This window comes from Mustela erminea, chromosome 7 (assembly GCF_009829155.1).
Source record: "Mustela erminea isolate mMusErm1 chromosome 7, mMusErm1.Pri, whole genome shotgun sequence".
Lineage (NCBI taxonomy): Eukaryota > Metazoa > Chordata > Mammalia > Carnivora > Mustelidae > Mustela > Mustela erminea.
In genome coordinates this window covers 101,298,979-101,324,414 of record NC_045620.1, presented here as the reverse complement: position 1 = coordinate 101,324,414, position 25,436 = coordinate 101,298,979, and the positions used below count along the sequence as shown (strand labels likewise).

Genomic DNA, 25,436 nt, shown 5'->3' with positions numbered 1-25,436 from the left:
CTTCTCTCCTGGAGCCCCTGGCTCTCACCAGGCCCTGGAACAGGACCATAGCAAGGTATGTGGCTTGTCTTGGAGGAAAACACTTGGGGCACCTGACCTACAACAATTCTTTTATTCAAAAACTGCTGGTGTGTGAATCTCCTCCTTCCTTCAACCAGGCCAGAAAACCACCCCTGATGGGAAGTGCACACCTCCACGGGGTAGGGGGCGTGCAGCAGGGGGGTGCCCAGCTGACAGACAGCCAGGATGGGCAGGGAGGGCAGCAATGGAGACACCCACCAGAAAGCTGGTTCTGTGACATAAACTAAGGGATAGGGAGAGGGGAGGGTGGGGTAAGTCCAGACCAGAAACCCCCAGGGGCCCGGCTACCAGCTCGGGAGAGGATGGAGAAGGCCTCTTGCCCTGGTTCATGCTGCCCCATTGGCTGCTACGATGGCTGCTTTCTCCCTTCAAATTCTAGCTGCAGGTCCCTGTCCTGGGGACACCCACAGCCTGAGAGCCCTGCTGCCCAGCGACTCAGAATTCTGGCCCCTCTGTGTGGGAATATCTCTGTGTGGGAATATCTCCCAGCGGGATACAGGGAACATCCACGCAGGGCCTTCCCACCTCATGATCCATCCGCTTGTTCACCTGGAAACCAATTCTCAACTAACTCAGTTCCAATTACGGCAAATTCTTGCTCTGGGGGCGGGTCTGTGGGGAGTGGGATGGGTCTAACTAACCTGAAAGTCTCACTGGGTGAGGGTCCTTGGCCTCCCCAACGAGGCCCAGCCAGGGTACGCCTGGCACAATGCACCACGCACCCTCCCAAGCCCCTCTGGCCCAGCCTTTAAGTGTCTCTGACGGCCTTGGGCTGGTCAAATCAGCCACGTGCCTTCGGATGAATGTGGTGGCAGGTCACACACGCCTGTGAAGGTGAGATCCTTGGAGTGAGGGGCTTGTGGCCCATAGCACTTCGGTGCTCCCAACAACGAGGCCTGTCCCTTTGACACTCCAGCCAGGTAGATTTCCAGAGTCTTGAGCAGCCGCCTGGGGCTCTTCTTGGCCAACACTTCCAAGTCTGGAACAGAGGATTGGAGAACAAAAGGCTTGACGGGGTTCTGGACTGCACACTAGTCCGGGCCCAGCAGCTCTAGGCAGCGTTCTCATCCCAGACCCCGCGGGGAGAAGGGTGAAGGAGTGTTCTAAGATGGAGGGTCACCAGAGAGGGAGGATGACGGACCAGAAAAGGCCACAGCAACCACACCTTCTACCTTGACCAGGACAGTCTCAACTTGGAATGGTTAGTCCAACTCTTGGGCTCAGCTTTTGATTCAGAAACCATGACCACCCTAAGTCTGAGGCCAGAAAGGGAGGACAGGTGGCAGAGAAAGGAGAGCTAGCAGGCTCCAGAGGGTGGGCTAATGGAGACTTTGAGAAGCTGGAGCTCGAGAAGGTGTGAGTGGGGGGCTGGGGGGAAGGGAAGCACAGTCCAAACCAGGTTAGCCACCACCCTGGGGTCCCTGAATCTGGGGAGGGGGATGCTAGGGAGTTCAGGCCTCTCCAAGAAAGAAAGAGCACACCTTTGAGGACAAAGCCAGAGTCAGCGATGGTCTTCTGCTGCGTCCTCCAGACATGTGCGAGGCGGAGGAAGGTGGCGGCATAGAAGCTGTTCACCACGGGGATCACCTTCTGCTGCCGGTTACACTCCCTATGGCGTAAGCGGGGTGGTGTGCTCAGCAGCCGACAGACAACGGCTAACAGCTGGGTGCCTCGGCCAGCCCCATTCCCCCAGTGAGCCATTCCCCACACAGCCTTCGACCCCAGGGCAGGGTTGGGAGACGGGCTTGGGCTCCCCAGAGAGAGCAGGGAGAATGGCGTGGGGATGGGAGGGAAGCAGGCTCTGCTGGGTCCCTGTCATCAGCCAGCCAGCAGCCAGGACTGAGCAGCGGGGACTCACCTGGAGAGGCTGTCCTCCCTTAAGGCCTGGATTGTGATGCGGGTGATGTTCACGGACATCAGACAGAAGGGGAATTGCTGGAATGGAGTGGGCAAAGGTCAGCAGCAGCCCCGGCTCTTGCCTACTGGAGCTGCCATCCACAGCCCAGCAAGGCTGGCTGTAAGCAGGGGCAGCCACGGCCCGGAGGCGACAGCTGACATTGCTGATGCCACACTTGATTTTTGCAATAATCATCCCATTTCCCAGATAAGGAGGTTGGGACTCAGCGACCTGAAGTCATCTTCCTGAGGGGCTGCAACCAGGATCCCAACTGAGGATAATTCACTCCCAGCAGGCAGAACCCCCATGCTAGCTCTCCAGCCTCTTCGCCATCCTGACCCATGGGCTCTCCTTGACCTTCAATCACCAGACCCACCATGGTGCTGCCCAAGCACTGCACCACCCCTTGGGGGCAGGGTGAACACAGGAGGGGTGGGGCTTGGTTATCTAACTGTACGGGTTCCTACAATCTCTTCCCCCTTTTTCTAGGCGTCTTTTTATTTGACTGCTCATAAGCACTTCATTCAAAAGTAGACAGCGCAGGTAGAAAGTCAGCCTGACTTGCTGTCACACCCCATTTGTCAGTAACAGAGGCCTGAGAACTAGCTGTGCAGGTCAGAGAGGGGGCAGCATGGGGTTCAGCAGGGCTGCTTCCCCGGGGGGGGGGGCTCAGAATTCCCTGTGGGGTCCACTTTAATGCTTTATTTTTTGGAGGGGCACGCTCCTTTCTTTTTTATTTTTTTAAAGTAGGCTCCATACCCTGTGTGGAGCCCAGTGCAGGGCTTGAACTCATGACCCGGAGATCAAGACCTGAGCTAGACCAAGGGTCAGATGCTAAACCCATCAAAACATTCAGGTGCCCCATCCCTCCCATTCTTTCATAACCAAAAAACTAAGAAAATGAAGAGAGGCTTTTCCCAGGACATTTCCATATATTATATGTTAGTTTCCACCATTGCACATACACAAGGACACCCACTGAGAGGGCCCCACAGATCAGTGCACTCATTAGTTTAGAACAAGAGCCAAAGTCTATCCCATCTGCTTCCCCTGAGAAGAAAAAGCCATTACATTATGATGCAAAACTGTGCTGTCCACTACGATAGTAAGTAGCAACACAGAACTATTTAAGTTTATTATCTTTTTCAAATATTTTATTTATTTATTTGACAGAGAGAGAGAGAGACAGTGAGAGAGGGAATACAAGCAGGGGAGTGGAAGAGAGAGAAGCAGGATTCCCGCTGAGCAGGGAGCCCAATGAGGTGCTCGATCCCAGGACCCTGGAATCATGCCCTGATTAAATTAAATTTAATTAATTTAATTTTTTAAATTAATTAAAAAATTAACATTCGGGTACCTGGGTGGCTCAGTCGGTGAAGTATCTGCCTTTGCCTCAGGCTCAGGCTCAGGCTCCTCGTTTAGTGGGGAGTCTGCTTCTCCCTCTCCCTCTGCCCCTCCCCACACCACCCTGCTTGTGCTCTCTCTTTCAAATAAACAAAATCTCTTTAAAAAAGTTAAACAAACTTAAACATTCAATTCCTTAGTTGAAAAAAATGCAAGTTTTCAGTCCTATTAGTCCTATTTCAAGTGCTCCATAGCCATGCGCGCTCAGGAGTTTCTGTATCAGACAGTGCTGATATATGACATTCCCTTCATTGCAGAAAGTTCTGTCTGACAGCACTGAACTGTCGAGGGCCTTCTGGCTCCACAAAGAATTTTCTCAGGGTCTTCTGTGACATCTGGGTTCCAGATCTTGGCCGGGCCACCTACTAGCTTTGTGTCCTTAAAAAGGCCACCTGAACTCTGTGAGACTTAGCTTTCCCATGTTTTAAAACCAAAAAGGAAGTACCTTTGAGTGACGTGCAGGTAGAGTTAACACACCAGGCCCGAGACTGCTGTCCTTAGAAAGGCCTGCTTGCAGGGGTGGCCCCTGGCTGGCACCTGGGAACCTGGATTTGGGAAGGGGTCCCACCAGGATGACTCATGCACCTAAGCTGTTTGTGCAAACAATGCGATTTATGAATATCTGCTTTTTCTCTGTGATTCCAGCATTTGGGTATGTGCCACACAGACGGTATCTGCACAAGTGCCCCCCCCTTAAAACCTTGGGGACTGAGTCTCTCCATAGTGAGCTCCCTGGCTGGCAACATTTCCTGTGCCACACAATTCAATGCTGGAGGAATTAAGTGTGTCCCGTGTGACTCTACCAGGAGAGGACTCTGGGAAGGAAGCCCAGCCGACTTCCTACAGTTTAGTCCCATGCACTCCTTCCCTCTGCTGGTTTTGCTTTTGCTGGACTAGATGAGAGCTGTGTGTACAACTACAGACCAAGTCCCATGGGTCCTCCCAGCACATCCTCGACCCTGAGGGCGCTCCCGGGGACCCTGCCACGCGTGCCATGCTGGATGGAGTCAAGTCACTAACATCACACTCCCCGAGATAGGTTTTATTACCTACAGTTCAGTTTCTACCATCTATCCCAGGACCTACTCCCAGAGTTACTGTCAGAAGTAATCTAGATCACATATGCAAAACACTAAGCACGGTGCCAGTCCGAGGAGGTGCTAACAACGGTTCATGATCGTCATCCTTGCCTCAACATGAGCGGCTGAGGTCAGTGGCAACACATTTACGCCTTCACGAACCGCCTATCTACCACATCCTTGTATAAGATTGACCTCTCCTTTGCCTTTTCTCGGTCTAAAAATTAATAAGGGAACAAGAATATGGCAGCAACATAATTAACAGAGGCTCTATACCTTGTGATCACTCACTCTTGGGAACATTCTAATCAAGCCCACTTATTAAAAAGCAGAGAAAAACTGGGATTCAGATCTAACTGTCTCCTTTTCTCCAGCAGTTCTGTTGGCCTTGGAAAGTGTTGCCTGCAGTGAAATACCACCAGGAGGCTGAGTTTAGGGAACTGACTGAGGGACAGCAGGGGACACCAGACCTGGACTGTTTTGAGTTTCCATTTAAGATTTCACTTCTCCTCATCCCTCACACTGGGGCTTAACCACCTTGGAATCCTGAAGCAAGGAAGACCAGGTCATCTTTTGTGGGGTCTGCTGACATGGCCCCGCCCCTGGAGATTCAACCCAGTAGTTCTGGGGAGGGGCCTGGGACTCTCAAGTGGGTTGCTGGCTGACCAGAGCTGCCCTAAGGAGCCTGCTGCTAGGCCTGCTGTCAGGAGGCAGGTCCCAGGCCCAGCTTTACCCTTTGCTAGCTTTACCTCTCTGACCCTCACATTCCTTTGCTGGAAAACAGTTTGCAAGGATCACTGCTGCCCTACCTCTTCATCGGCCAGTCATGTTGGTGGAATGAAACGATGGGTGGAAACTGCACAAAAGGCTAGGGGAGTGTGTGTGTGACTAAGCGCGATTATAAGCCGCTTCCCCGCCTGCCCTGAGCAAGCAGCTCATTGTGCCCTGTGTCTCTGTGTTGTAACCTCTCCGCTTCTCAGGGCGGCGTAGTTAAGCACACCCACCCTGCTGGGATTCCGTGGAAGCCTGCCCCCTTCCCGCCCAGCACTTATATTTTTGGTCAGCTCCCTTCCAGCAGGATGAACCACAGGTACCTTGAATTTGAGTTCTTCCCTTAGGAGAGAACAGGACTGGTTATGGGCAGGGCTGTGTCCCCAACTGCTCCTCTGATCTCACCATGCCTCCTGGAAAACGGTGTTTTCAAGATTCATAAGGGCTTGAGGTCAAGTTTTACTTTAAAACCTCGGAATTGATGGGGGCGCCTGGGTGGCTCAGTGGATTAAGCCGCTGCCTTCAGCTCAGGTCATGATCTCAGTGTTCTGGGATCAAGCCCCGCATCCGGCTCTTTACTCGGCAGGGAGCCTGCTTCTCTCTCTCTCTGCCTGACTCTCTGCCTACTTGTGATCTCTCTCTCTGTCAAATAAATAAATAAAATCTTAAAAAAAAAAAAGACTTATAAAACTTCGGAATTGCTTATAGTTCAAGGAATTATACAATAAATCTGGAAGGGACCTTGGAATTTTTTAGGCCAGAGTAAGGCCCAGAGAGGTGAAGTGATTTGTCTCAAATCATAGCTCCATAATAATACCACAGATAGAATGAGCGTCTAGCTTCCCGATGTCTGCACCAGCCCTCTTGTTTTATTAGGTTAAGCTGCAATTCCGTCTTATTGTCCTTCAGGCATATTGTGGAGGAGTAAACATAAATCCCAGAAGCTAGCAGGTGAAGGGATGAGAAACACATTGGTCAAACTGGTCAGTCTGGGTCCCTGCTGATCAAGTTCCCAGCATTTCCCCTCTCATCCTGTTGATCCCTTTGTCTGTGATGCTCCTCCCACAGATATCTGAATGGCCTGCTCCCTCCCCTCATTCAACTGAGGAATTCTGAGCTGGCAAAAACTCTCTATCCTGGCTTCCTTTTCCGTATTTCTGCAGGAAGCACTTATAAGAGAGCCTTCATGAATCACAAGAAGGGAGACACTGAGGTCAGAGATGACCTATAGGAAATACTGATTAGCTGTGGGACCTTTGGCAAGTCATTTTCCTTCTCTGGGCCTCTATCTAAAATGAGGGGCTGGGGGCGCCTGGGTGGCTCAGTTGGGTAAGTGTCTGACTTCAGCTCTGGTCATGATCTCAGGGTTCTGGGATCAAGCCCCACACAGGGCTTTGTGCTCAGTGGGGAGCCTGCTTCTTGCTCTCTCTCTCCTCTGTCCCTCCCCACCATTCATGCTCAGGCTCTCTCTCTCTCTCTCTCAAATAAATAATTAAATTCTCTGTCCAGAGAAATGATCCTCGAGGAGTAAAGGGGCAATCAAGACACCCAGGCATACCTTGGCTCTACTTTCTTAAGCCCATGAGCTCAAGATTCTATATCCAGGGGGTGCCTGGGTGGCACAGTGGGTTAAGCCTCTGCCTTCAGCTGAGGTCATGATCTCGGGGTCCTGGGATTGAGCTCCACATCGGGCTCTCTGCTCAGCAAGAAGCCCGCTTCCTCCCCTCTCTCTCTGCCTACTTGTGATCTCTACTTGTCAAATAAATAAATAAAATCTTTAAAAAAAAATTATACATCCAGAATCTGACCACTACACACCACCTCCTCTGAAAATACCCATCATCTCTGACTTGATTATAAAAGCCCTCACTATAGACTATTCTCAACCTAGCAGCTGATAGGATACATTTTTTTTTTTTAAGATTTTATTTATTTATTTGACAGAGAGAAATCACAAGTAGACGGAGAGGCAGGCAGAGAGAGAGAGAGGAGGAAGCAGGCTCCCTGCTGAGCAGAGAGCCCGATGCGGGACTCGATCCCAGGACCCTGAGATCATGACCTGAGCCGAAGGCAGCGGCTTAACCCACTGAGCCACCCAGGCGCCCTGATAGGATACATTTAAAAAGTTAGATTGGATCACGTACTCCAGGCTGCGAAAACCCTCACTTTATTTGGAGTAAAACTGAAAGTCCTTACCACAGCCTACCAGGCCCTCTGCCATCTGTTCGCTGTTCGCCATAGGACCTCCCTTCCAATTGCTCTCCTGGGCTCCTTCTGTTCCAGCTTGTTCCCTGCTACCCCTTCACGTGCCAGATATGATCCTTCCTCAGGAGCTTTGCTCTAGTGCTCCCTCTGCATGGAATGTTCTCCCCCAAACACCAACTGGGCCAACATCTTCACCTCCTTCAAGGTCAGGTTTAATTCCCACCCTCTCGTGAGAGTTAGCCTGAGCACCCTGTAAAATACTCCCCACGGAGGCGCGTGGGTGGCTTAGTTGGTTAAGCGTCTGCCTTCGGCTCAGGTCATGATCCCAGGACCCTGGGATCGAGAGAGGGAGCCTGCTCTCCCTCTCCCTCTGTCTGCTGCTCTCCCTGCTTGTGCTCTCTCTCAAATAAGTAAATTAAATCTTAAAAAAAAGGTACTCCTCATATTTTCCTAACCTACTTGTTTTTTCTCCTTAGTGCTTGCCACCTTTGAACATACTCTATCATTTATTTATGTGTTGGGCTCACTGCCCTGTCGTCTCTGCTAGAAGGATCTTTGTACATAGATGTGTCCCAAGCACTAAGCACAGTAACAAGCATAGGGAATACTGAAGAGAAGCTTATTTACTGGATGAATTCCAGGTCCCATGAATGTGGCATAGGTGAATGGCAGGGAACAGGTCAGATTTGTTTTCTAAAATGGTGGGACTACTACCCTTTACTACCTGGCAAAATCATTAAACCCAACCCCAAAGAAGGCTTGGACAGACTGAAAGCTACAGAAGCCACATCTGGTCTGTCAGTAAGACCATGTGTCCCTTGCCCCTCATAGGTAGATCTCCTCCTCTGGGGCACAAACAAGCTAACTCTCCTCCTTCAGGGTTAAGAGAACCTACTGCTGCTCAAGGGATGTCCTCAGGGATGACAGTGAGTTGACACATTAACATCACAGCTGTGCCTAGTGCTCTGGTACACATCTCATTTAATCTTTCTAATTGTCCAGCTGAAGTGTCCCTGATTTCCATTCTACAGATAAAAAAAAACAAGGCCTTGAGGAGTTGAAGCACTTGCCTGAGACACACACTGAGTGGTGGAGCTCAGATTCTAGTACAGGTCAGTTGTCCTGAGAGCCCTGAGCAACTAGAGACAGCCCCCCTGTGAGGTTCTCCTGGTTGTTCAAGAGCATTCTGTACCAACAATGGCTCCACAGCCCTCTTCTCTAGCTGCCCAGCAAAGCCCCACCTGGATATGGTGACGAGATAGGCGGAAAATCTCCTGGGCCATCAGCAAGGTCTTGGAGTCCATCACCAGGTAGAGCAGGTGTAGGAGGGCAAGGAAGCCTGCTCCTCTCAGGTCTGTGGCTGGATTCGCTCCTGTAACCGAGAGGAGGAACTGAAGGGCGACCCAATGCCAAATGAAGTCCCCCCTCCCTTGAGCTTCAAGGGCTTGGCTACCTTTGTTAGGCCAAGTGGGGAACCTGGACTCCCACTCCTGCCTGACTGTAACGAGGTGCCCCTTAGCTTCACTAGGGTAGTGTTGGCAAACTGGGGAGCCGGGACTGAGCCCCATACCTTTGTGTCGTCAGTGGAGTCCACACAGGACTCCTGTAATGAGTCATGTAATGAAGCACTGGTGCCCCTCTTAGCCAGTGGAACCAGCAGAGCCCAAATGGGGTACCTAAATTTCTACCCCTGCCCTGCAATAACGAGTGACATCCTCCTTCCCCCACTGGCTCAGCATCAGAGGAAGCCTGCTAAAATAAAAGATTTACAGCAGATCCAGAGTGTCATTACATAATACCCCAAATATCCAGGATACAAAAAAGAAAAAAATCACTTGTTACATTAAGAACTAGGAAAATCTTAATTTGAATGAGAAAGATACTTAATAGATAGCAACACTGAGATAACACAGCTGTTGGAATTACCTGACAAGGATTTTAAAGCAGCAGTTACAGGCAAAATAATGGTCCCTCCAAAGACATCCTTGTCCGAATCCCTAGAACCCGGGAGTATATTTTGTTGCATGGCAAGGGGAAACTAAGATCATAGGCAGAATTAAGGTTGCCGATCAGCAGATAGGGAGATTATCCTGGATTCTCTGGGTGGTCCCACTGTAATCAGAAGAGTCCTTAAAAGTGAGAGAAGAAGGCAGAAGCACAGAATCAGGGAAAGAGATGCGAGGCTCAGGGGGATGCTAAGTTCCTGGCTGTGAAGAAGGAGGAGTGGAGGTAGCCTCTAGAAGGTGAAAAAGGCCAGGAAACAGAGTCTTTCCAAGAGTCTCCAAAAAGAAATGCAGTCCTACAGCCACAGTGATCTTACCCCAGTGAGACCTGTTTCGGACACCTGAGCTACGGAGCTATAAGGTAATAAGTTTGTGTGGTGAGGGGCTGGCTGGCTCCACAGGAAGAGCATGGGACTCGTGATCTCAGAGTTGTGAGCTTGAGCCCCATGCTGGGTGTAGAGAGTACTTAAATAAATTAATTAATTTTAATAAGTTTATCTAGTTTCAAGCTACTAAATTTGTGGTAATTTGTTACAGCAAAAACAGAAAACTACTATAGCAGTTATCACAAAAATGCCTTTAATAAATAATTACACAGTTCGAAAAAAATTTAAAAAGTAGAAAGTCTCAGTAAAGAATTATTAGGTATAAAGAACCAAACAAAAAACCCTTACAACTGAAAAATATAACTAAAATTAAAAACTCACTTGATGGGCTCAACAGCAGAATAGAGACAACAGAGGAAAGAATCGGTGAAATTGAAGATGGAACAATTGAAATTATCCAGTCTGATGAACATCAGAGAGAAACAAAGCAAAACAAAACAAAACAAAATGAGCAGAGCCTTGGAGATCTGTGAATTACAGAACAGAGATCCAAGGGAATGAACAGCACAGAAGAACTAGCACCTGTGTCATCAGAGTCCCACAAGAGAAGAGAAAGTATGGGGCTGAGCAAAGTACTTGAAGTATTCATTTATGTAGAATTTAAGAAACAAAACAAATGAACAAAGAAAAAGAGGCAAACAAAAGAACAAATTCTTTTTTTTTTTTTTTAAGATTTTACTTATTTATTTATTTGACAGACAGAGATCACAAGTAGGCAGAGAGGCAGGCAGAGAGAGAGGTGAAGGCAGGCTCCCTGCTGAGCAGAGAGCCTGATGTGGGGCTCGATCCCAGGACCCTGGGATCCTGACCTGAGCTGAAGGCAGAGGCTTAACCCACTGAGCCACCCATGCACCCCAAAAGAACAGATTCTTAACTGTAGGGAACAGATGGTTACCAGAGTGGAGGCGGGTGAGGGGATGGGTGAATAGGTGAAGGGCTGAGAGTACACTTATCTTGATGAGTACTAGGTGTTGTATGGAATTGTCAGATAACTGTATTATTCGCCTGAAACTAATATAACATTGTATGTGAACACTGAAATTAAGGAAAAAAGGTACTTGAAGTAATAATGGCTGAAAATGGACCATATTTGGCAAAAGACATAAACCTATAGGTTCAAGAAGCTGAGCAAACCCAATAGGGTTAAAGCCCAAAGAAATCCACACTAAGACACAACATAAACTCCTGCAAACTCTAAAAGATCTTGAAAGCAGAGAGAAACAACTCCTAACCTCTCACGGAGAAAGAATTCAAATGACAGTAGCTTTCTCATGGAGGCCAGAAGCAAGAAGCACAGTGTACAAGTGCTACAAGAAAAGAATTGTCAGCCTGGAATTCTTTGTCCAGAGAAACGATCCTTGAGGAGTGAAGGGGCAACCAAGACATTCTCAGAGGAAGGGAAACTAAGAGAATTTATCACCAGCAGTCCTCCTTTAGAAAATGGTTAAAGGAAGTTCTTCAAAATGAAAGGAAATGATAAAAGAAGAAATCTTGGGGCGCCTGGGTGGCTCAGTGGGTTAAGCCGCTGCCTTCGGCTCAGGTCATGATCTCAGGGTCCTGGGATCGAGTCCCGCGTCAGGCTCTCTGCTCAGCAGAAGGCCTGCTTCCCTCTCTCTCTCTCTCTGCCTGCCTCTCTGTCTACTTGTGATCTCTCTCTGCTCAGATAAATAAATAAAATCTTTAAAAAAAAAAAGAAGAAGAAATCTTGGAATATCTAAGAACAAAAACAGAGCAGTGGAAAGAGTAAGCATCTGGGGAAATACAGCAGACTTAGCTCCTCCTCTTGAGTTTTCTAAATTGTTTGATGGTTGAAATAAAAACTGTAACACTGACATGATTCTCATTGCATATGGTGGGAAATAATATAATTGTATTATAGATGAGGGAAGATAGAGGGATTTTAACGTGTCAATACCAAGAGACCAATTAATTATGGGTACATAAAATTTCCTTTTTAAGTGAGGACATTTTCTGGGGCACCTGGGTGGCTCAGTGGGTTAAAGCCTCTGCTTTCGGCTCAGGTTGTGATCCCGGGGTCCTGGGATTGAGCCCCACATCGTGCTCTCTGCTCAGCGAGGAGCCTGCTTCCCCCCCCAGCCCTGCCTGCCTTTCTGCCTACTTGTGATCTCTGTCAAATAAATAAATAAAATCTTTTTAAAAAAAGAAAGAAAGAAAGGCAAGCTGGAGCCTTATTAAAAAAAAATAAATGAGGACATTTTCCTATTCCATATAAATGTAACTTGATAGATTTTCAAAAAAGAGTAGCATAATCCAAAAAACAGCTGAAATCAATTTGTTTCACTCAAAAAATAAAATAGTATAAAGCAAAATTTTCATCTGTGTTAAAAGGAAAGAGGAAAAAGAAAAAAAAACAGATTGCAAATCCAACACTTTGATGCTTTCCATCTCTCTTAGAGTAAATGTCTGACAATGGCCTGTTAGGCCACAAGGGACCTTTCCACTTCAGCCACACTTCTTACTATTTCTAAAGCGCAGTAAACATGCTTACCTCGGGCCTTTGTATTTCGCACCCTCTTCCCCCAGATACCCTGCCTCAGGGCGCTGGCATGACAGGAAGGGGACTATCTGGGCTCTCACTCTAGTTCTGGATTCAGGAGTCAAGGAAAAGAAGATGATCCATTCCTGTCTCTTACCCTGAAAGCCCAGATCTTCCCAGTGGTCTCCGTGGAGGGCGCAGTCAAACTTGGAGCCAGTCAGCTTCTTGTAGATGGTCTGGAGGACTCGGCCATGCATTGGGTCCTGATTATCCAGGCCACCTGCCCGAAAATACACCCCCAGTCTTTGTCGGACTGCCCGCTCCTCAGGAGAGGACTATTTCTCAGAGAATGGTAATGTACCATTCGAACTGGACTGTACCAAGACAAGATCGAGCTGGACTGTACCAAGAGACTGTGTTCTCCCACGTTTTCACCCCATAGCTCCCGCTCTCCCTGCCAACATGGTGCATGCAAGACCTCAGCAACAGGTGTGCAAACAGTGCTCTCTGCTTGACCACATACGCAGCCCCCGCTCGTGGCAGCACCCGTGCACTCACACTGAGCAATGGTCAGGACCAAGTCCCTTTCTTCTCGGAGGCCCTGGTGGAGTTTTGGAGGCCCAAAGAGGCAGTGCCGGATGGCAGCGAGCCCCGTCCTTCGAATAGTTGGCTGGATTCTTTTCTGGGGAGGAAGTTGCAGGCAATGAGCAAAGGGCTGGGTTCACCTGCTCTAACTTACCATCAGGATCGGTACAGGGACTTGTAGAAGAAAGTAGCTTCCTCAACTAACTGGCTAGTCTCTGGGCCAGGGAAATGGGGTAGGGGCTATGAAGCACAGGCTCAATCTCCAGACACAGGCTCTGCTGGCTCCCAGGATTTTTATTAGTAGAAAAGAGATGTCCCAGGGCCACCTGGTGACTCCATTGGTTAAGCGTCTGCCTTTGGCTCAGGTCATGATCTTGGGATCCCGGATGGAGCCCTGTGTCTGGCTCCCTACTCAGCAGGGAGCCTGCTTCTCCCTCTTCCTCTGCCCCTCACCTTGCTCCTGCTCTCTAATAAATAAATAAAATCTTAAAGAAAAGAGAAATAAAAGAAAAGAAATGTCCCCAAGTATAGGCATTATTAGCCCATTGTCTGCATTTGTTCCTTTGGGTTTGTCTAGAGCTATTCTTCCATTGATGGCCAGAGATAGCTGGCACGGGGACCCCACTTTGGTCCAACCAAGCCAGGCCAGGCTTCCCAGCAGGGCTGCTTTCCCTTCTATAGGTCCATCTCTTTCTGCAAAGGGCATAAATTACACAGCCTAGCAGTCCTCTCAACTTCCAGGACAAGGGAGCCAGTGAGGAGGGCAGTCTAGTGGGGACTTTTGGAGATGGATACCTGAGGGATTGCTGGAGCATTCTGTCCATTCCACAGGGGCACCTCCTAAATCAGGTCATGCTGACTTATTGCTCAAGGGCCACTGCTGCAGGCCTTAGAATATTCTGATTTTGGTAGCTTCTGACCCTCTACATCCCATGAACCAATCTGATTCTTGACTTTTCAGCCTCTCTTAAAGCTCTGAGGTTTTAGGTTGAAGATCTGAAACCAGAATCTTCTTCTTTTTTAAAACATTTTATTTATTTATTTATTTATTTGAGAGCAACAGAGATAGTGAGAGAGAGCATGAGCGGGAAGGAGAGGGAGAAGCAGACTCCCCGCTGAGCAAGGAGCCTCATGCGGGGCTTGATTCCAGGACTCTGGAATCACGATCTAGTCGAAGGCAGACATTTAACCAACTGAGCCACCCAGGTGCCCCTGAAATCACAATCTTTTTTTTTTTTTTAAAAGATTTTATTTACCTGACAGACAGAGCTCACAATCAGGCAGAGAGGCAGGCAGAGAGAGAGGAAGGGAAGCAGGCTCCCCGCCGAGCAGAGAGCCCGACACAGGGCTCCATCCCAGGACCCCGGGATCATGACCTGAGCCGAAGGCAGAGGCTTTAACCCACTGAGCCCACCCAGGCGCCTCTGAAATCACAATCTTCTAAAACTACTCTTAGTCACTCAAGATGCCCCAGAAAGTCCACCAGCTTTTATTTTCCTCAATGTTTCTTTTTCCAACCCCACATATTTTTAAAATTCCCAAATAACTTCTGGCTCCCTGATAGGTTCAGGGAATGATAGATTTTCCTACAATAGTCATGAACTACTCAGCTTTCTAGACAGCATGCCTAAGTAACTATCTTGCTTCCCTAAGTAACTATCTAACATTCTAGACCTCCCCATCCCTAAGAGGGAAGAGCAGGGAGCAGCTACATAGACCTGTGTATACCAGGGCCACAAGAGCTCTGGGGACACAGTCCCCAAAAAGGTCACTGGGTTCCTGCATGAACCTTGGGTCCTTGGCCACCCCTGATTCTGTGCTCCAAGATTTCTTAGGTGAGGTAGGGTCCTCAGCTGGAAGTTTCCATCTTGCTTGCCTAGTGCCCTAGGTTGGTAGGATAGAAACCTGGCTTCTGGGAAGATGCTTTGCCTGAGACCCCAAACTCCCTACTTTCATACCTTGAAGGAAGAGAGGTCCACAGTCTGGAAATGCTGCAGAGCCTCACTGAAGGAGATCAGCTGCCCAGGCTGGTCTACACTGGCCTGACTCCCTGTGGCAAAAGGGAAGACACTCTCAGATTTATAACAGTTGTCATTCTGTCTGCGCACATTCACTGGGGGCCTTCTGATCATCACCTCTAAGCCAAACACTGGCTTTCAGGGACAGACATCAGATATCTACAGCTAAAACCGACCTTCTTTTAAGGGGCTGGCATTCTCTGCTGGGCCAGGTCCATTTTTAGACCCGGCTGTTCAGGAGCTTGCTAGACTGACCTCTGCAGTGAGTAGGGACAGATCTGCCCTGCAGGGGGTCCCAGTCCACTCATCTGTGAGGAGGCAAGTCACTGCCCGGAGTAGGTACCCACAGAGGAGCATGCCAAGGTCTGTTTCGGGAACTTTCCTCGCTTCCACTTTGCCCCTTTTCACACCCTGTATATGAATGACCCCCTCTCCAGCCTCTGGTACAGTCCACAGGGAATGAACGTATCCGTTAGCAATGTCGGGGATGACTGACATAGTCCACTATAACGACTTTCTAGGAGCCCAGGTATAGCTCGAGCTAGATATGGGCCCGAGCTCTACCCTCCTGCAGCTTCATCCAAACCTGTCAGAACACGAAGTGAAACAATTTTTATCCAGCCCTCAAAGCCTTCCAGCAGATGGCTTTAGTCCCTATCTCCAGATACCTCCTTGTATAGTGAACAACCTGCTTACCCTTGGGCCGGGACCCTGGCTGCCTGCCTCCATCCTTCTGTCCAACCTCATCACCCTGCAGAAGCGACCCTGAACAAGGTACTCCCTGTCTTCTCTCAGGTCTGAGTAGATGGCAGCCCTTTTCCCGTGACATTCACTCCCATTTCCTCCAGAGGTGGAATGTCATGATCTTTGGATTAGAAAGGTACTGCATCCTGAGTCAGGGAGCTAAAATGGGAACTCTCAGGAATTCTGTGTCCTAACCCCAGGGCCACAGAAACGCTAGCCACACGTGGATGGGGCCTTCATTAGCAGTGGAATGCCATTCCTGCGGTTACCTGGCTCTGTCTGGATGTTGTCCACAGCTTCCCATTCTTCTTGGGCTCTGAGCACCTCCGCATTCACAACTGTAGTCAAAAGAAAAGGAGACCCTCTGAGACCTGGGGAAGTCTGGATCGCTGCTGCAGCCTCAGCCTTGTCCTTGGGTCCCAGTGCCCTCAGATACCCTCTCCACACGGGGGCCAGAGTGAGCGTTCGAAAAGGCAGATCTGATGCCAATCCCCTGCTTGAAAACCTCCAGGGGTTCTCCATCATGACTCTCTAGATAAAACCCAAAGTCTTCAGCACAGCATCTAAATAATCCCACCATTTGGATATTTCTTCCACCCACAGCTGTGCGCTAAGGGTATCCAGAACTCCTCAACTTCCTCAGCCCCTTGCACTTTCAATGCCCTTGCTCAGACGGCTCTCCCCCTGCAGTCACCCCAGGCACCTGCATCTCCGGTCCCAACCCTTGTGCTGTTTGTTGTTCCTCCTCAACCCTCGGTGAACTCTGACATCTCCCTCAGCCAGCCACCTGGCCTGACTCCATTAAGTCTGCAGAGGGAGCCCGTGAGCTTCTTCGAGCCCCTGACACCCAGGCTCCTCAGCGTGGTGACTGTCTCTCCCACCACACGGGGCGCTACACGAGGACACGTTTTCCAGAACCCAGGGCAGTGCCCCACACAGGACAAGGGTTCAACAAATGTCTGCTGAATGAATAAAAGCACCGGGAACGGGGGGAAAAGCAAGAGAGAAAAAGCAGCAAAACAGGTTCTCTGTAGTCACCGCATAGCCCTTTCTCCAAAACGCAACTGTCACTCTAACCCAGACTGCTGGCGCGCGACCTGTTGTGGCCTTCCCCATTTGCTAGACAGGAAGTCAATACAACATGGAGAAAACGGAGACCCTTCAGTCCAAAGCCCCAAATCGTGACCCCTTCAGCCTCCAGCCCCAGTGTTAAGAGTGAGAGGGCAGCTCCTCTTGGCCATGCCCATCTTGATGGAGGATATCACAGGGCAATGAACTGTTTCCAAAGAATACTTGAAAATAAAATAAAATACCCCCAGAAACTAAAAACACTAACAGAAATGGAGGCAGAGAAAGTTGCTGGGAAGCCCTAAAGGGCTGCTGCTGAGAGCAATTCGAGAGCCAGACTGCTGGCAAGCACTTCCTGTCTGCGCTCCCCAGCTGCACTTCTGTGGACAAGTACTTAACCCCCAGCCATCACTCCTGGACCTGCTGGAGGATGGTGCATCTCTTCAGCTTCCAGGGGTGGGGGAGTGGGTATACGATGCAAAGGTCAGTACTCAGGACGTGTTAGCTCGTGTCACTGACACCAGCCTGGGTTCAGGTCCAGCAGTGCAGGGGCTGTGGAAGCGGATGACATGGGTCTGGACTTCTGAATTCAGTCATGCAAGCCCCAACCTGGGGTGGATGGGGACCCTGAGCCTTGGGGCTTCCAAGGTAGGTAACTTCATCAGGATACAAACTATATGAAGAAAATAAAATTTCCTTCCAGCATACTGGACCCTGGATGATGAAAAGGAGGGAGAAAGCAGCTGAACAAAAAACAAAACAAACAAACAAACAAAAAAAAAAAAGAGAGAGGGGCAGCAGCAGGGACTGCTGGTGAGGGCGCTGACGAGGGCTGCGTCACCCCTCACCCTCGCTGGCACCTGGCTTCAGACTCTTCACCCTGCACCTCTTTGTTTCAAGCAACTTGGTCAAACTTTTTTTTTTTAAGATTTTATTTGAGAGAGAGAGAGAGAGTGAGCGAGCGAGCATGAGTGGGTGAGGGGCAGAGGGAAAGGAGGAGAGAGAGAGAGAGAGAGAGAGAGAGAGAAGCAGGCTCCCTGCTGAGCACAGAGTCCCTTGCAGGACTTGATCCCAGGACCCTGAGCTTATGACCTGAGCTGAAGTCAGATGTCTAACCGAATGAGCCACTCAAGTGCCCCTCTTTTCTTTATTAAAGATTTACTTGTTTATTAGAGAGAAAGAATGAGAGCCCAAGCAGGGGGAGAAGCAGAGGGGGAGAGAGAGAGAGAGGAATTTCAAGCAGACGCCCCACTGAGTGCAAAGCCCAAAGAGGGGCTCCATCTCATGACCCTGAGATCATGACCTGGGCCAAAATCAAGAGCTGGCCACTTAACTGACTGAGCCAGCCAGATGCCCTTCAACCTTTCACCTACAAACAACTTGGCAGAAGGTTGTGAGCTCTGAGCAGAAACCTCACCAGCACCTGGGAATCTGCTGACACAAAGTGCAAGGTCTCAACTAGGAGTTGTACTCTAGTGTCTAAAAACTGGAGACAAATGTCCAAGGCATAGCAAGAGCACCTCTTCCCTTTCCTCTTGGAACCAGGGAGACTCTTCTTCATCTGAAGATGATCCTAACATAAATACTAATTTCCCCCAACAGAAAAAAATGGAGGCAAAACACGAATCTTCAGGATAGCGAATGCAGCTCACATCAGCACAGTTCTCTACTTTTCTTCCTTTTTCAACTGCCTTCTTGATTTGGGCTCTCTTCTACTTATCCATACGGAAACAGTATCACTGAGTTAGCAAGCCTCTCCATCTATCTACCTACCTACCTATTTATTTTATTTTTAAAGATTTATTTATTTTGGGGGGAGAGGGAAAGACAGTATTAAGCAGACCTCTGTACAGAGCACAGAGCCCAACGTGGGCCAGATCTCATGACCCTGAGATCACAACCTGAGTGGAAACCAAGAGTCCAACGCTCAACCCACTGTGCCACCCAGGAGCCCCATTTATTTATTTATTTTTAAAGATTTTATTTATTTATTTGAGAGAGAGAGAGAGAAGGAGACCTCAAGTGGTGGTGGGGAGAGATGCAGAGAGAGAAGTAGACTCCCTGTTGAGCCAGGAACCTGGCACAGGGCTCGATCCCAGGACCCTGAGATCCTGACCTGAGCCAAAGGCAGGTGATTAATTGACCAAGCCACCCAGGCGCCCATTTTAAAGATTTATTTTTTTGAAGTAATCTCCGACATGGTGCTCGAACTCCCAACCCAAGATCAAGAGTTGTATGCTCCAGCAACTGAGCCAGCCAGGTGCCTCATAAGCCTATCAATTTAAATAAGCTGAGAGCAATCTGGAAGAAAACTGCAATTTTTTTTTTTTAAAGATTTTATATATCCGTTTGACAGTGAGAAAACACAAGCGGGGGAGTGGCAGAGGGAGAGAGGGAGAAGCAAGCTCCCCTCCGAGCAGGGAGTCGGACATGGGGGCCTGATCCCAGGACTCTAGGATCATGACCCAAGCCGAAGGCAGATGCTTAACGACTGAGCCACCCAGGTGCCTCAAAGACTGTTGTTCAATACAACTAAAAATATGTGGGACAGAGGAGCCTCGAGTCTGACTTCAGCTCAGGTCGTGCTCATCTTAGAGTCTGCTAGAAACTCTCCTTCTCCCCGTGCCTGTTCACCATGCTTGCTCGTGCACATGCTCTCTCTCTCAAATAAGTAAAAAATCTTTAAAAAAATACCTGGTACACAAATGTTACTTGTACTGAAATATAAAATATTTTGGCATTTAAGGCAAAATCTCTAATAAATGTTAGGTTTGTCACTACACAGCAAAGATAAAATTTTATTAGAAGAAACTTCATATGAGGCACCTGGGTGGCTCAGGTCATGATCCCAGGGTCCTGGGATCGGGCCCCACATTGGGCTCTCTGCTAGGCAGGAAGCCTGCTTCTCCCCCTCCCACTCCCCCTGCTTGTGTTCCCTCTCTCGCTGTGTCTCTTTCTGTCAAATAAATAAATAAGTTAATTAATTAAAAAAAAAGACTTAAGAAGAAACTTCATAGATCTCCAGATAACTTTTCTATAAGCCCCATATTCAAAGAGATTACATTTTCAGTTTACAGAACTTCAAGATAATAATACATAGCACTGAGCATCACTACAGATTTACAGTCTATGCACTATGTACTTCACCTTAGCTCATGTAATCCTTATGCAATTCCCATCACTCAGGTTCTGACCAATTTGTTTTAGAGATGAACTAAGTGCAGTAAAGGTTAGAAGGTTAAGAAACTTGCTCAGGGTCCTATAGTTGGTGGGTGAGAGACGCAGGACTTAAACCAGAGATGTGGGACTCCAGAACTGGTTATTTCTCACCTGGTGAGTGGACCTTTCTGTGTCATAAATCAGCAAGTGAAATGAGTTTTAAATAGAGTATATGAAAGAATCATGTAAAGCAGATAAAATAGGATACTTTTTCAAAGCCTCTTCACATACACTCTCATTTCATTGTTACAATATCTCTCTGGGGACAGAGAAGGCACTGATGTCTTCAAGGCAGACATCTGATTTGCCCAAGGTACATAATAAGCTGCTTGCAGCACTAAATCAGGACTCGAATCTTTTTTTTTTTTTTTTTTTTTTTTAAAGATTTTATTTATTTATTTGTCAGAGAGAGAGCAAGCGAGAGCGAGCACAGGCAGACAGAGTGGCAGGCAGAGGCAGAGGGAGAAGCAGGCTCCCTGTGGAGCAAGGAGCCCGATGTGGGACTCGATCCAATGACGCTGGGATCATGACCTGAGCTGAAGGCAGCTGCTTAACCAACTGAGCCACCCAGGCGTCCCTGGACTCGAATCTTTTGACTTCTAATCCAGTGTTGATTCTAATTTTCCTTGAAGAATGATAAATTTGTCAAATTCTATAGGACATGTAGTGAGAGAAATTCCAATGATGAAAAGCAGACAATGGGGAGCTCTGACTTGGGCCCCACCCAGGCTCCAAGGGCCCTGAAGGGGACCTTACCACCTGGCTGCCATCCGTTGGCTTCTGCTGTCAGGGCCCGGAGGATGCCATGATTCTTCAACTCTGAGATCTGCAGGGGCAGATGACCTTCGGTATGAGAGTGAGACCGTACCCTCCCAAGCACACAAACGTACCCGACCCACGGTACGGAATGTCCTTGGAACTGGAGGTCAGAAGGATGGCTTGATTAAAGCCAATCTTAAAGAGAGACACATGGAAAACTCTAACTCTGATGTACAAGTTGGGTGACCTGGAGACAAGCATATGCTCTCCTTAAAGAATAAACAAAAATTCACACAACTCAATTGAGACTGTGAGGTGCCTTTGGTATTCCCACTGCACTTTACATTCTGCTTCCCTAGAGCAATTATCTTACTAGCTAGAGGTTGTTTTGCATGTTTGTGGCCCACAACTCCACCCCCAAGTGTGATTGGGGTCTCTGCCGTCCTGAGTCCCTGGTTTCTGGCCCCACAGAGCGGCATGCAAAAAAAGGTGGTATGGGCAGGAAGTCCTGGGGTGTGGGTGAAACATACAGGAATTCCTCTGAGAGCCCGAAGAACACCGGTGTCCTTGTCATATGGTAAAGGATACGCAGCACACACACTTTCAACCTGTAAGACAAAGAAGGGTCAGCTTCTTGGGAACGTATCAGTCCTCTGAAGCTGACAGCTTAAATGTCACACCTTTTCCCAATACCACCCACACAAAGACAGATCAACTCCTGAGAACTCAACTGTAAGGAATCCTGGAAGGGAAAACTTCTGCTTAACCTCGTCTTAAGAAAAACTACAAAAGGCTTAATGTTATGGCAGATTTCTTGGCTCTGTGAAAGGTCTCATGTGAAAGGTCTCAGGGTTCTGAGTTTAGTGCAGCAGTTTTCTTACTTTTGGCCTTTTTGTTCAGCTAAACCTTTGCCCAGTAGAGCTTAAAAAAAAACACTTGACTGGGTGCCTGGGTGGCTCAGTGGGTTAAAGCTTCTGCCTTCGGTTCGGGTCATGATCTCAGGGTCCTGGAATCAAGCCTGGCATCAGGCTCTCTGTTCAGCGGGGAGCCTGCTTCCCCCTCTCTCTGCCTGCCTCTCTGCCTACTTGTGATCTCTGTAAAATAAATAAATAAAATCTTAAAAAAAAAAAAAAAACCCACTTGGCCAACTTCAAAAAAACAAACAAAACAAAACCACTTAACCAACTTCTGCAACTCAGATTATCAAATACAGAACGAATTTTCCCAATATGTTGAAAAAAATCCTATAAATCAGTTAGGAAAAGAAACCAAACCCAGTAGAAAAATGGGCATGGGGGCACCTGGGTGGCTCAGTCGTTAAGCGACTGCTTTCTGCCCAGGTCATGATCCTGGGTCCCAGGATCAAGCCCCACATCAGGATCCCTGCTCAGCGGGGATCCCACTCCCCCTGCTTGTATTCCCGCTCTCCCTATGTCTCTGTCAAATAAATATATACAATCTTTTAAAAAAAAAAGAAAAGAAAAGAAAAGAAAAATGGGCATGGATATGGACAGCTTACAGAAGAGGAAACTCGCATGATCCTGGGATCAAGCCCGGGGTCAGGGTCCCTGCTCAATGGCGAGTCTGCTTCTCCCTCTCCATCTGCCCCTCCCTGCTCCTGTGCACACACACTCTTTCTCTCTCACAAATAAATAAATAAACTCTTTTAAAAAGAAAAGAAAAGACACCACTAGCAAAGGCAATTGACTTAGAGGTGAATGAACAGAAGCTCCTCTTAATAGAACAAAGAGCATTATAATGAGGGTTTTCCCAAAGCATTTCTAAAGTTCTACATTCTCTTGATATATTGGGTGTTATTATTAATAACAATATATCCCAAATGAATACCTTTTTTCTCAAATAGAAGTGCTTGCTTACCTGTCCATCTCTTAATTCTTTCTCACTGTGGAAAGAGCAAGAGTTTTCATTCATGACTCAAAGTCATTTGTTCAAGTGAGCTTTGTCCTTGGCTCAAAAAGGAGTTTAATAAGGTCTGAGATTAGAAGTACGGGGGGAGCCAGAGATCCGACCGCTCTACCTTTGTCTTCCTTCTTGGCAGACATTCAGACTAAGAGCAAGTAAACAGTCCCCATGTGCCATCACCAAGGCTAGGAGGTTTCTGTGAGTACTGAAAGAAGTCTCTGGAGTCTCTGAAGTCTCAGCTCTGAAGAAAAAAAAAATTACAAAATAAAACTAGTTTCATCATTCAGTTAAGCCACTGTTAAGAAAAACTGACTTTTTTTTTTTTTAAATTTATTTATTTATTTGGCAGACAGAGATCACAAGCAGGCCAGAGAGGCAGGCAGAGAAAGAGGAAGAAGCAGGATCCCTGCTGAGCACAGAGCCCAATGTGGGGCTGGATCCCAGGACCCTGGGATCACAACCCGAGCCGAAGGCAGAGGCTTTAACCTACTGAGCCACCCAGGCACCCTGAACACTTAACTTTAAAAATCTTCAAGCAGGAGCAGCTGGTAGCCCAGGAAGTTGAGCATCCCGCTCTTAATTTTGGCTCAGGTCATGATCTCAGGTTCGTGAGATCATGTTCCCAGTACAGTAGGGCTCTGTGTTTAGTGGGGAGTCTGCTTCTCTCCCTCCCTCTGCCTCTGCCCCTGCTCGCATGCTCTGTCAAAATAAACAAATGAATCTTAAAAATAAATAAAAATCTTTAAGCAGCTGTGGATTTTTTTCTGAATAAATTAGCTGCTTTAGTCAAATGCCTAACTCTTGGGATGTGTGGGTGGTTCAGTCAGCTAAGCATCTGTCTTTGGCTGAGGTCATGATTCCAGGGTCCTGGGATCAAGCCGCATCAGGGTCCCTGCTCAGCAGGAAGCCTGATTCTCCCTCTTCCTGTTTCTCCCCCAGCTTGTGCGCACTCTGTGTGTTGCATAAATAAATAGAATCTTTAAAAAAATGCCTCTTACTTTCCATGCCACTGGATGGAAAGAAGGGGATGCTATAGAGTCTGAGGGCTGGATTCTCAGTGTCCAGAAGGCAGCAGCACTGCTGTTAAGTGGTGAGGTCTGGTTCTGACAATGAAGTCATTGGATCTGGGAACAGCTTATCAAAGGGATGATGCTAATGTGTGGCATCCTGTAAGTGGTCTTAGCTGAAGTGCTCAGGCTTTGCTTAGGTCTCAGACACAGGTTGGGTCTGGGAGCTTAGAATACTAGACCCGATATCTATGGTGATAGAAAATCAAAATGCAACACATTGCCTAGCCTTCCTCGGTGAACACTAGTATTGCCCATGTTGCAGCCGTTTAGCCAGTTTGGCCAACTCTGACAGTCATCCCACAAGCTCATCTTGGGAAGAGGGCTAGACAGGCCCATAATTTATCATGCAGGAATTGTACAACCTGGATGCCTGTTACGACAACAATCTGGATCGTAAGTCGGCAGATAGCCCATAAACAATTGACGATCACATTTCAGACTTGGAGAACTTAGGAAGGAGGGTGGCCTCTTTTTGAGGTCAGCTCCTGACCTTGGGAACATGACTTGGATTCCCTAAGAATTGGCTGCCAGTAACAAACTGGAATCTGTCAGGCGCTAGAATGCACTGATTCCTAGCACCTAGAATGGGAATACTTCCTGGCTATTGTGCTGGACATTTGGGCCACTGTAATTTAGTGGGAAGGACAGTGCTCCCTGGTCATGGTTCCTCAGGAACTAGCTCTCTCTCACTGTGTCCTCTGGGCCCTCAGCATCTTTCCGTTCCCTCATCTCTTTCCCTTCCCTCCGCCTTGACCTCCATCACACCATATAACAAAAAACTCACACAGCCAACCTTGGGAAGGTGACAGGCAGGGATGGTACTAGTGATTTCAGAAAGCCTCTTCTGTTTCTGCGTAGGACGTGAATCAGGCATTACAGAAGCATGAGCAGCTGTACACACCTGCTAGTGCCTCAGTTCTGGCTGGAGCTCTGAGGACTTCAACAGGGACAGTTACTATCTGTACCAGAGAAGAAAAGGGCAAAACTCCACCAAATAAGCCAGTAATGCAAGTTATGAGGTCACTCCCACCAACAGTAGGCAAATTCTTTATAGCTGGGCCCAAAGAAATGGTCTTCCATAAGTATGGGTCCTTTTCTGTATTTTTTTTTTTAAAGGTTTTATTTATTTATTTGACAGAGGGAGACACAGCAAGAGAGGGAACATAAGCAGGGGGAGTGGGAGAAGGAGAAGCAGGCTTCCCGCAGGGCAGGAAGCCTGATGTGGGGCTCCATCCCAGAATCCTGGGATCATGACCTGAGCTGAAGGCAGACGCTTAACGACTGAGCCGCCCAGGCGCCCCAGGTCCTTTCCAAACTAAGTATGGTACACCCACTTTAGGCAAGGAGCTACATTAAGAGGTAACTTCTTGTTGGAGCTTCAACTCTCTGAACAGGTAATTAATCGCGACACTGGATCTACAACTTCAGATACAAATGCCCAATAGGTCTGACAGTCCTTCTCTGATCCTTTCATCAGGCTTGTACCTGGGCGGCTCCCCGGCCCCTCACTCCCCTCCACGGAAGGCAGGTACCATGGGGCCCAGGTAGAGGCTTGGGGGCGCCGCCAGGCCCCCGCCGCAGGCAACGCCATCCCAGGCGGACGCCGCGGCCCCCGGCAAAACGACTGGCCACCTGGGGGGACACAGGGCCGGGTGCTCGCCGGCTGTGACGCGCGGATCCCGGCGGGAATCTCACTCTACCAAGGTACCCCGCCAGACTGGGGCTGT

The 25,436-nt window shown here is 48.4% G+C and overlaps 1 protein-coding gene across 1 annotated transcript; it reads right to left on the bottom strand.

Moving 5' to 3' along the window:
* Positions 1–95: 95 nt before the first annotated feature.
* ELMOD3 (ELMO domain containing 3) lies at positions 96–22,858 on the bottom strand. The gene is made up of 11 exons (XM_032352640.1): positions 22,595–22,858; positions 21,247–21,324; positions 20,714–20,783; positions 15,940–16,008; positions 14,867–14,958; positions 12,882–13,005; positions 12,481–12,603; positions 8,679–8,809; positions 1,940–2,016; positions 1,563–1,690; positions 96–1,060 (listed from the first exon to the last, which is right to left on the bottom strand). Exons 1-11 carry the CDS (start codon positions 22,646–22,648, stop codon positions 858–860), a joined length of 1,149 nt encoding a protein of 382 aa, XP_032208531.1. The 5' UTR covers positions 22,649–22,858; the 3' UTR covers positions 96–857.
* Between the last annotated feature and the right edge of the window lie 2,578 nt (positions 22,859–25,436).